This window comes from Leucoraja erinacea, chromosome 7 (assembly GCF_028641065.1).
Source record: "Leucoraja erinacea ecotype New England chromosome 7, Leri_hhj_1, whole genome shotgun sequence".
NCBI lineage: Eukaryota > Metazoa > Chordata > Chondrichthyes > Rajiformes > Rajidae > Leucoraja > Leucoraja erinaceus.
Genome location: NC_073383.1, coordinates 33,447,960 through 33,460,212, shown reverse-complemented (window position 1 = coordinate 33,460,212; position 12,253 = coordinate 33,447,960). Strand labels below are relative to the sequence as shown.

The 12,253-nt window shown below is 47.7% G+C and overlaps 1 protein-coding gene across 1 annotated transcript in view; it reads right to left on the bottom strand.

Annotated features, from left to right (window-relative positions):
* Positions 1-3,540, bottom strand: part of lancl1 (LanC antibiotic synthetase component C-like 1 (bacterial)) — a 44,968-nt gene extending 41,428 nt beyond the window's left edge. The window contains exon 1 of the mRNA XM_055638180.1: positions 3,338-3,540. Within this exon, the coding sequence (XP_055494155.1) occupies positions 3,338-3,421 (84 nt within the window). The 5' untranslated portion in view covers positions 3,422-3,540. The remainder of the gene's footprint in view (positions 1-3,337) is intronic.
* Between the last annotated feature and the right edge of the window lie 8,713 nt (positions 3,541-12,253).

Below are 12,253 nucleotides of genomic sequence, written 5' to 3'. Positions count from 1 at the left end.
TATGCCGACTCTCCGTAGTTTTCTCAGAAAGTAGAGGCGCTGATGTGCTTTCTTTATGATTGCATCAGTGCGCTGGGACCAGGAAAGATCTTCGGAAATGTGCACACCCAGGAATTTGAACTTCTTGACCCTTTTCACCATCGTCCTGTTGATGTAAATGGGATTGTATGATGTCAGCAAGGCCAGCTGACTTGAGGGAGTCGATTGCTGTTTGAAGTTCCTCGCTGTTAAAGTACCAGGTTGACTCTCTATCACCCTGATGCCATAGACTCCTTTTGTGGCGCTTCTTGTGTGGTGGTTTGCCGTTCAGAAGCAGCTGGTGAGCAACCTGATCTGCTGTAACGTTAGAGTGCAGCATTGCCTTCTGGGGGTCATTGTTTAGCTTCTTGATGGTTGACCAAGCTCTCTTACAGTTGTGTGTCATATCAACACTCAGTAGGTTCTTGCCAGGATTTCTGTCGTTCCTCTGATATTGCTACCATGCAACCGCCCAAAAGTTTATTGCTCCCCATAAACTAGGCTATAATCCTAATATTCCAACCTACTACCCCATACTTTGGACTTTTTCTCTGTAACGTAATGCGACAATGCTGCAACACTATTCTCTACTCCATTTTTTTTTCTCTTTGCAGAACTTGTTGTACTTTAGTGTTTATATACATAAGTGGTTTACTGTATCTTGGTGCATGTCACAATAAGAATAATAAACCAACCAACTTTGGATTCAACCAATTTTTCACAGATCTGGCATTTTATTGTCACTTATGCCCCTGTCCCACTTGGGAAACCTGAACGGAAACCTCTGGAGACTTTGCGCCCCACCCAAGGTTTCCGTGCGGTTCCCGGAGGTTGCAGGTAGGGAGACTGACAAAAACCTCCAGGAACCGCACGGAAACCTTGGGTGGGGCTGAAGTCTCCAGAGGTTTCCAGTTGGGTTTCCTAAGTGGGACGGGGGCATTATTGTGCAATTTGTATGTTGCGAAAAATCAATTTTTAACTCTTAATTCTCAGCTCCATCCTCCTCGCGCTCTCTGCAGTACAGAATGCCACAGTAGATCTTTTTTTCCCTTATGGCTATCAAACTGTACAACTCAACTCCTGCCCCTTCTGTCATTTCATTCAGTTCATTCCTAGGAGGAAGAAAGATTCCAAGGGGAGAAAGGGACGTCCATGGCTGACAAGAGAACACAGAAGATAACCAAAAAGACAATATGGGGAGAAAAGATGAGGTACGAAGGTAAGCTAGCCAAGTATATAAAGCAGGATAGTAAAAGCTTCTTTAGGTATGTGAAGAGGAAAAAATTAGTTAAGACCAAAGTTGGACCCTTGAAGACCGAAAAAGGTGAATTTATTATGGCGAACAAAGAAATGGCAGATGAGTTGAACAGGTACTTTGGAGGACTAAGGAGGACACAAACAATCTTCCAGATATAGTAGTGGCCAGAGGATCTGGGGTGACAGAGGAACTGAAGGAAATCCACATTAAGCATGAAATGGTGTTGGATAGACTGATGGGACTGAAGGCTGATAAAGCCCCAGGGCCTGATGGTTTGCATCCCTGGGTACTTAAGGAAGTGGCTCTAGAAATCGTGGATGCATTGGTGATAATTTTCCAATGTTCTATAGACTCGGGATCAGTTCCTGTGGATTGGAGGGTAGCTAATGTTATTCCACTTTTTAAGAAAGGCGGGAGAGAGAAAATGGGAATCATAGACCAGTTAGCCTGACATCGGTGGTGGGGAAGATGCTGGAGTCAATTATAAAAGATGAGATAGCCGCACATTTGGATAGCAGTAACAGGATCGGTCCGAGTCAGCATGGATTTATGAGGGGGACTAATCTTCCGGAATATTTTGAAGATGTAATCAGAACCAGGGGCCACAGTTTAAGAATAAGGAGTAAGCCATTTAGAACGGAGACGAGGAAACACTTTTTCTCACAGAGAGTGGTGAGCCTGTGGAATTCTCTGCCTCAGGTGGTGACAGGTTCTCTGGATGCTTTCAAGAGAGCTAGATAGGGCTCTTAAAAATAGGGGAGTCAGGGGATATGGGGAGAAGGCAGGAACGGGGTACTGATTGTAGGTATGTTACAAAACCTACCTGAATCGCCATTGGGAATCTGCCCTCAGCCATGTTGGCGATTTTGGCGCTGTTTGGAGGGGGCGGGTTTAAAACGCGATTTTTACTAGGCTGTACTAATCGCAGATGTTCAGCCTAGTAAATCATTAACGAAAAATCGCTGCAAGACCCGGTCGCAAAAGGTATTATTAGTTTTATAGGCCTCGATAATATAGTTATGATAATTTTAAAATTACTGTTTTATTCCGCGACCTCTCGCAGCCCCAGGGTTTTATAGAGCAAACAATTAAAGGTATGTACCTTATTTTTACATTAAATGGGGCATATATATAACCCTGTAATTAAAGTTATCTATAGCGAGTAGTTTATTTTGGGCTTTTTATATCCCGCAGTATTTTTCTCGGCATTTGAGGGCACTAATCTAGCGCGCTGTCAACATTCTAAACCAGCGCGTTCACAGAAACCCACTGGAAAGCCGATTTAAATGGGCATTTATTTACAGCAATTGAACACTAAATTCCTTCCATTTGGCCTATAAATTGATGTAAATGAGATTTAAAAATCATGTTTTATTGTGAATTATTTGTGAATAATCTTTGGTCTTAGGCTATTTAAAAATGTCTCTTTCCTTAAGAAATGGCCTGTTGACTAGGTTCACAGCTTTTTTGTAATGTCCATTCAAAATCAATAGGGAACAAGATGCTAATTTCCGAGTATGAAAATGGCCATAACATTTTTAATACTTGAGATATGAAAGTGAATTTGGTGTCAAATTAAACTTATTGTTATGCTTTATCTGATGGGATAAATTGCAGACTTGATTTTTAAAATCTCAAAATTTTGTAACATTGCTACTGATTGGGGATGATCAGCCATGATCACATTGAATGGCGGTGCTGGCTCGAAGGGCCGAATGGCCTACTCGTGCACCTATTGTCTATTGTCGTGGGGTAGATTGACTCCCCCTTCCTCAAATCATTGCACCTCCCCAATCCTTTCCACTCGTCACTTTAACCGTGCATCTTGTGTTTTATGACTGTTGGCAGTTAAATTTCTCTCCTGGGATAAATAAAGTTTAATCGTATTGCGTACGCCTCCCTACCCCCCTACTCTCCTTCCTTCCTCCCTCTCTCTCCCTTCCCTCCTCAGCTCCCTCTCCCTCCCAGGGCCCCTTTTCATCCCCCCTCTTGCCACCAAAGACCTCTATAATCTTTGCTTGCCACCGTTCTCTTTCCTATCTCCCCGCTTCTCGCACTCACATGTCCCGCGGAGTCGAACAACTTCTCCGTCGACGCCGGGCCTTCATAGTCTGTGTAGGGGTTTTTGAAGGATCGCGAATCCATCCTTCCAGCAGCTTGCCGGTTTGACAGGATACTCGGTTGTACTCGAGCTCGGGGCTCGCAGCCGAACACTAGGCCTCGGTAACCACGGCAACCAGCTCCAACCGCCCAAAAGGCAACGACTCCAACGTGTCGATCACATCGACAGCTCTGCCCATCGCAGCGATAGACCAGCCCATTTGAAGGCGGAACCCGTCCACCGAAGATAGACACAAAATGCTGCAGTAACTCAGCGGGACAGACAGTATCTCTGGATAGAAGGAATGGATGAGGGTTAAGGATGTTTATTTGCAAGCACAAGGAACTGCAATTGTGCAGGAAGGAACTGCAGATGCTGGTTTAAATCAAAGATAGACACAAAAAGCTGGAATAATTCAGCGGGTCAAGCAGCATCTCTGGTAACATTTCGGATCGAGACCCTTCTTCAGACTCTGTAGGAACTCTAATTGCCAGATTCTTGAGCAAAATGCAAAGTTCAGGATGAACTCAGCGGATCAGGCAGAATCTCTGGAGGGAATGGACAGATAAGGTTTCGGGTTGAGCCACTAATCAAACTGATGGGGGAATAAAACTGCAAAATAGATGTGGGGGTTAGGTAAAGCCTGGCAAGTGAAAGACACAAAATGCTGGCGTAACTCAGCTTATCAGGTAGCATCTCTGGAGAAAAGGAATAGGTAACTTTTCCGAAACCCTTCTTCAGACTGAGATTTGGGGGGAAGGGAAACTAGAAGTATGAAAAGGTTCAGAACAAATCAGAGCCGGCACCAATGAACAAGGAAAGGCTGAACAAATGGCCCATTGTTGGTTGTTGAAAGGTGATAACAAAAGAATATATGGATGTGAACAGTGAAACTGGCAGGACATTGCAGGAAATTAGAAAGGAAATTGTGGGAGGCCTGGTTGAAATTTACGAGTCCTTAAATACAGGAGAGGTTCCTTTTTAAGAAGGGTTGCAGGAAAAATGCTGGGAACTATACACCGGTGAGCTTAACATCTGTAGTTGGTAAGATACTGGAGAGTATTCCGAGGGATAGGTTATACAGGCATTTGGATGGGCAAGGGCTGATCAGGGTTAATCAGCATGGTTTTGTGTGTGGGAGGTCATGTCTCACAAATCTGATTTAATTTTTTGAAGATGTGACCGAAAAGGTTGATGAGGGCAGAGCTGTAGATGTTGTGTATATGGACTTCAGTAAGGCGTTTGACAAGGTTCGGCATGGTAGGCTGCTCTGGAAGGTTAGATCGCATGGGAGCCAAGGAGAGATAGCTGAATGGATAGCAAATTGGCTCCATGGAAGGAAGCAGAGGGTGATGGTTGAAGGTTGCTTCTCAGACTGGAGGCCTGTGACTAGTGATGTGTCACAGGGTTCGGTGCTGGGCCCGTTACTGTTTGTCATCTATATCAATGATTTGGATGAGAACATGCAGGGCAAGATTAGCGAGTTTGCTGATGATACAAAAGTTAGTGGTTTTGCAGATAGTGAAGATGGTTGTGAAAGATTGCAGCAAGATCTGGATCGATTGGCCAGGTGGGCGAGGAATGGTTGATGGAATTTAATACAGAAAAGTGTGAGGTGTTGCATTTTGGAACGTTGAACAAGGTCAGGACCTACACAGTAAACGGTAGGTTTCTGGGTAGTGTTGTATAGAGGGATCTAGGCATACATGTGCATGGTTCCTTGAAGGTTGAGTCACAGGTCGATAAGGTGGTCATAAAGGCTTTTGGCACTTTGGCCTTAATCAGTCAGAATATTGAGTATAGAAGTTAGGAGGTCATGTTGCAGTTGTACAAGACATTGGTGAGACCGTATTTAGAATATTGCGTCCAGTTCTCAGCACCATGTTGTAGGAAAGATATTGTCAAGCTTGAAAGGGTTCATTAAAGATTTACGAGGATGTTGCCAGGACTTGAGGGTCGAGGACCAGAGGATATATGTTCAAGGTGTAGGTTAAAAGATTTAATAGGAATCCGAGGGGTAACATTTCACACAAAGGGTGGTGGGTGTATGGAACAAGCTGCCAGATGAGGTAGTTGAGGCTGGGACTATCCCATCAGTTAAGAAACAATTAGGCAGGTACATGGATAGGACGATTTTGGAGGGATATCGACCAAGCACAGGCAAGTGGGACTAGTGTAGCTGGGACATTGTTGGCCAGTGTGGGCGAGTTGGGCCGAAGGGCCTGTTTCCACATTGTATCACTCTATGACTATGACAACTAGGGGGAGGGGCAGAGTGATCCGAATCGGGATGCAGGGCCGTTCTTGAAATAGCCGTATCTGGCAGCCATACATAACACACAAATACCCCATACCCTGGGTTTGTAAGATCGCCTAGTAACATCCACGTGATAGCTAGACCCTGGCAAAAAACGTACCTGCACCTCTCCCCCTTTCTGATTGTCAGAGTTCAAAGTCCCCTGCCCCCAGCATGGCGTGTCATGTCCCGTCGGCTATCACACCCTGACCATCTTAAGAGGTCGCAGACTCCCCCACATCATTAGACTCTCTCCTACATTTCATGCTGCCCTCGGACCAGTAAACTAATCAAGGACCGTTTTTATTTACCCTGGTCATTCTATGACTCTTCTCCTCTCGACTCGGGCGGACTCGTCATCTTGTGTTCTGAAGCTTTTAAAGCTTCTAGTATGCCCGCTAGTATAGGTTGTTGTGGGCTGAAGGGACTGGTTGTACAGAGGGCTAATCATGGACAGCAGGTGGGCAGCAAATGGATTCTTGGACTCACCATTCAGTCACTCCCGCTTGGTGGACCACCAGTTCAGGCACTCACAGCTGCTGGCATCACAGTTCGTTACTCAATGTGGTTGGACTCACAGTTCACTCACGACTGGGGGGATGGCCAGTTGTCTCACTCCCACAGCTGGTTGGCTGCGCAGTTGACCTCGCTCATGGCTGGTAGTTCACTCCTCCAGGCTGGTTGGATTCAACGCCCGCCCCCGCGCCTCCCACACACACACACACAACACACCCACACACCACCCCATCACAACACACATCACACACACGACCCTCCCTCAACACACAAGGGGTAAATCACCTGACTCAGGCTGACACATCCTTTGTCGCTCCCCTGCACCACAAGTTTATCACCCCAGTTACACCAATGTTAAATGGAGCAAAGAATTCATACGGGTAATAGTGTATGCTCACCAAAGAGATTTGGTAGACCTGGTAACAACAAAGATATGGCTTGCAATGATATGTGTCAGCAATGAACATGGAATCAAATCGCGTGTTATAAAATTGCCGCAGTGTAAAAGGAAAAATCATGTGCGTTTTTTACCCTGGTCATTCTCCATTTCTTCCCTCCCGATCGACTCTGATCTTGTTCTGAACCTTTTCATACTCTTCGTCGTTCGAAATACAAAAGCTCTGAAAGGAAGTCACTCCCAATTTAGAAATAGCATCTTCCCCCGCTGTTATCCGACACTGAATGGCCTCTCATAAGCTGGTGTGAATCCAAATCAACACCCTACCTCATGTGGAACGAAATGAGTAGCAGCTTTTTCTGGAACTTATGGCTACAATGCTATAAAAATCATGCTGCACTTTGGTCTTTTTCTGTTTGGTACTATTTGGGTTCTTATCCTGACTTGATGTTTCTATATGAGTACTAGACTAAGTGGGAACCCTTGGTCCCTGTTCTCCACGGTATTTGTGCGGTCCCCCACTAATATCACCTCTTCACATTCCCATATTGGTAATAGCACCGTGTGGGGGGGGGGGCTGTTGTTGATGCCTAGTATATGTGTTCCTGGGCTGAGGGACTGGTTTCCAGAGGGCTCATCTTGGACATTGTGGGCCAAATGGATTCTTGGACTCCACGATTTTCAGTCACCGGGTAGAGAGTTTGTTGACTCCCCAGTTCAGAAAAAAAAAGGAAAAAAATACGGACTCAACAAAGCTGCTGGCCACAGTTCCAGATAATACGCCCAGCTGGTGGAACACACAGTTCACAAATAAATGGAACCCACTGTTTGGTCTTGGCCCAGTTGACTCACTCACACCACCCCCCCACCCCCACCACCCAACCCCACACCATCACCCACCACCACCCCCCCCCCCCCCCCCCCTCACCCACACCCCCCCCACCCCCCACCACACACACACACACACACACCCACCACGACACATACACACCACACCCACACCACCCCCACACACACACCACCACAACTCACTACTACCTTCCACTCACACACACATCACCACACCCACCCTCCACTCACACCACACCGAGGACTCACATAACTCTGAAGTCACACACCAACTAGTCTCCCACACTGAACATCTATCACCCACCCCTTATCACTGCCACAACACTCAAAGAAACACTGTCCTAAACACCACACACTCAATAACTAACAAAACACACCTCTCACACAACCCATCTATTGCTACTACACCACTCATCCAACATGCTACACTCATGCACATCGCGTTATAACCAACCGCAGTGTACACACCAAATGTGGCTCCATCCCACACCAAACTTACTGAAACTGAAACTACACTCACAGCCTTATACCTCCCAATCTCACTAGCACCCATCAACCTCGCCTGCTCACTTACCCCTTTCCCTTCCTCACACCATCCACACACTTACTCCCACGCAGTCCACTCACACTCACGTCACCTCCACACGCTCAACCCACACACCATTCTTGTTTTGACCCACCTCGCCTCACAGCGACTTCCGCAGCTCTAACCTCACTGTCAACTGACCCTGTCCAGTGCCATTGTCGACGATCTGACGCATTTTACCGACCCAAAGCTTCAGAATGTGTACGAGCCTCCCATGGTCCTCTTGGGATCCAATACATCTTCCAACTCCCCCGCCCCCTCCCTCATCCTGGTTCGCCGATTTCAACTGGTCCCAGTGTCGATGCGGTCCTGATGGGCGACACCCAGCAACTGCGGGAACACCCATGACATCGGCGGCTCCCTCAGGACAGCCCACTAGCTGACCTTACTCTGGAAAATCACCTGCCCCACATAAAAATGTCACTCATAACACCAGGCGTGATGAGGACAACGACAAATACTTTAGACATATATTTTTTCCTGCCATCAGATTAATTTCGGAACCTGGATCGTCGTGCCTGGACAGTTAACGCTCGATCCTTATATTAGTCCAAAGGCAAACAATGCTACAAAGCTTCAAGTCTACCTTCACACACCAGTCCTGCGTAAAATTGTTACCTCTGGAGAAACATGGCAACGTGAGGATTTACAGACTTGGCCCTAGATCCCACGGCATGATTCATTCAAACACTCTACCGAGTTGTTAATAAAATTGCAAACCGGGGGTAGCATGGAAAAAATGAACGTACGGCGTACGTCGAGGAGTCGGGGACGTCTCTTAGACGGATCACGTAAACGCTGCAGGACGAGGCTACTCGAGAAGATCTCTCATGGGGAGAATAAGGATAGATACATCCTTCTAAAAATCACAGCACAAAGCCCAGCCGGCCCCATTCTCTCAAACTGGCTCCAGTCACGCTAGCCCGCATTACAACCTGGTCCAGTTTGCTACGCTGCACAATCCACTAGCTGCTCAGAAATCGGTCTCCATGTTCCAGACCAATTCCTTGGGGCCACGGAAGGCACTAACATCCGGGTCTCTCTCTTATAACGAAGCACTTCCAAGATACACTCGTAAAGGCGAATCTTGCAGTTCCTGGTTATCGATATCAAACACGTACCTCGGCAAACTGCTTGTATCATTTAATCTGATGTAATCTGATCGAGACAAGTGTGAGGCAAACATACCATTATCCTGCTGACAACCAACATGCATTTAGGACGGCTAGATCATGTACGGTCTCAGATTCTACCTGACGACAATAGGACACTGGACCAAGCCCACTTGACTAGTAGAGGGCCTGTCCCCAGACGGAGCATCGACCCCCCTCATGCACGGCACAGCGCGACCTACCGTGGCTCGCAATGAGCTGTACTGGAAGTTCTGCGCGAGGTTGGTCCGCCCTCTCGAGCGGAAACTCCTCTGTGAAATCTGAACAGTGTTCGTCCCTGTTGCGAGCATTGATGTCGCATTAGGGCACCGCCTCCACGAAGGGCCATACGCAGCCTCTTGACACCTTCCCTCAGATCTGCCCCGAGACAATTCCCTTCATATCTCCTATCATCCCCCACACTCAAGAGCTCGACCAGTCGCATCTCGTTCGTCACCCACAATGCTACGCAAACTGACTGGCCTGTTCCTGTAACACGCGTTTCTTTTTTGCGGCAAATCTTGGCATTGTACATGCGAAGCGTAATGTGGGCATAAATGTGAGAGTCTCCACCGTCTTCTGGTTGGGGCAAAAAGTGTGGACACAGCAGACTATTAGTCTAAATAGGTCGGCCCCAGCATTGGGACCAAGGTGGGAGATGCAGCTGATGAGGAGACCTGGGTGTCTATGCAGTAAACACAGTCATGAAGGTAGGCATTGCAGGGCTGCAGCAGCAGTACGTAAAGCAAAGCGCATGGTGTGGCTAGCGTTACATTCTGCCCAAAAGGCTTTGAGTATAGGAGCAGGGCCCGGCTTTACTGCAGTTCGTAAGGGTCTGGGCTGAGACCCCTGGCAGTATTGGTACAGGTGTTGGTTACAAATATGCAGGACGGACATCTATTGCCATAGATGGGTGCAGAGCCAGAGCACGGTTCAACAGACTGATTCCTGCGGATGTCAGGGATGTCTTCTGAAGAAAGATGTTGTGGGTGCTGCGTCGACTGCGCTATACTCATCTAGAAACTTAGGAGATTGAGAGGGGGATCTTATAGAGATTACAAAATGTTACCGGGGTTGGAAAGGCCCGATGCAAGAAGATTGTGCCCGATGTTAGCGACCGAAGGGGGGGTACGGAAAGGCGCGTACCCGCTTAAGGATCCGTGGGAAATCCCCTTTAACCCCAACGAGTGAGAAGAACTTCTTTCAACCAGAGAGTGCCGTCGCATCTCTGGCATACTCTCTCCAAGAGGGTGTTGAGGCCGTATTGGCAATTAAGGCAGGAGTCTAGATGTGCCCTTGTGGCTAAGGGGATTAGGCGGGTAGGAGAAAGGCAGGTACCGGCGATACTGAGCTTGGATTGTCAGACACTGATATATTGAATGGCGGGCAGGATCCGAAGGGCCGAAGGCACTACTATGAACCTAATTTCTACTGTTTCTATGTTTCTAGGACGTAACGCACGAACTTCCCGGCCCCGGACTGCTAGAATCACGTCAACTAAACAAAGACCTCGCCGGACCCCAGCATCTTGGTTTGGTCAGCTCGACGCATGCAGTCGCCTTGTGGTGGACAGCGACTGTACGGGACACCTCGAAATCCGCCGCGGACCCCCCCCCCCCGCGCCACGATCTTCGTTTGAGTAGCGCTGCCCGCATGCAGCCCTACATATGCTCGGGGACAGGACTTCCTAACGCCACACCGCACTTTGTAGGTGCATGGCATTTTCTAAAGCATTGAGGTAATCCCACCCCGGACTGCCCTCTCAGAAAACTTGAATTCATCCATGGTATTCGTTCCACAGCAACCGAATGCGATTTCAGTATCTGACAACCGACAACCGTCGGCACACGAGCCGGTCGTTGCCGCCTGGAAAGAGTCCGCATTGCGCATCAGTGTTGAGGGTAACCACCCACGCAGGGCACCACAGTCCACTTGGCCACACATTCCCGTTTTTTTGCCCCCTTACAGAAATGACCCCTAAATGCACAAAGTACAACCCGCTCACAACCGGCGGTGACCCTAGCGTGATGCACGCTGTTGATGTACCGCCGCCCGTGCGTGAAATGCTTCCCAAAGTGATTCTCCACTACCATGGTTGATTTTTTTGTGGTCACAGAAATGGGAAGCTAGTTTCCTACTAACCTATCCACCAAAGTGAACCAAATGCATGTCCCGCAAAGAGGAATCAGCGTGAAAATATTCTTATTCAACATACTTGATGCAAACCTTTTGCAGAATCCAAACAACCAAGTCATCTTGGCATCAAAGGGCAGAAAGATCTGAATTGCGCACTCCATGGTTATGAGACTCATAATGCAACGGTTTGGGACCTGCACCACCCCCACACAACATGTGGCCTAAATTTCTTGGGATGCTAACTTTCATTGTTTTGTTTCACCTTCTGTCAGTGGAAGCTATACTTAAACCCTTGTACGACCACCTAATTTGGAATAACCCCCCACGTGCAGTCATGGGATCCATAATTACAAATAATTTATATTTATTTCTTTCTTCTCTCTTTTCGACACGTCGTCCAATAGACAGTCGGCCAGTTATCAATTCTTTTTTTGACTTATCTCTCTAATACATTATGACGAGAGACACCGTGATCGCGCTACCCAAACAATTCTCGAATTCATGGGGCTGGAACCCCTTCACGACACCGAGTCGACCCGCCTCCCACCCGTCCGTGACTCGTTTATTTCTTCTTTTTTCAAGACACGAGTGCCACCTACGTGAAGTACCAAAGCCAGAAAACTGCGCGACAATAGCGTCTAACGCATTGTTGCTTGCAACGGCGACGAGGGAGCATCCGACGCGCTCACCGCAACAAGTTTGATTAATAATAGACGACAACCCCCATGCGGACTCCCGGTAACGTAAACTCTAATTGAGGTCAATTTTGGAAACCCTTGGTTCGCTCGCTACCTTACAGGGAATCTGAAACAAGGGGGAAGAAAACTAGACAGTCGTTACCCCGTCCGGATCTGCGATGGACAAGGAGAACGGCGCGCACCGGCGCACACGCTGAGGTTGCCTCAGCTCCCGCCACATTCCGACGACCCAATCCCACACGCTGCC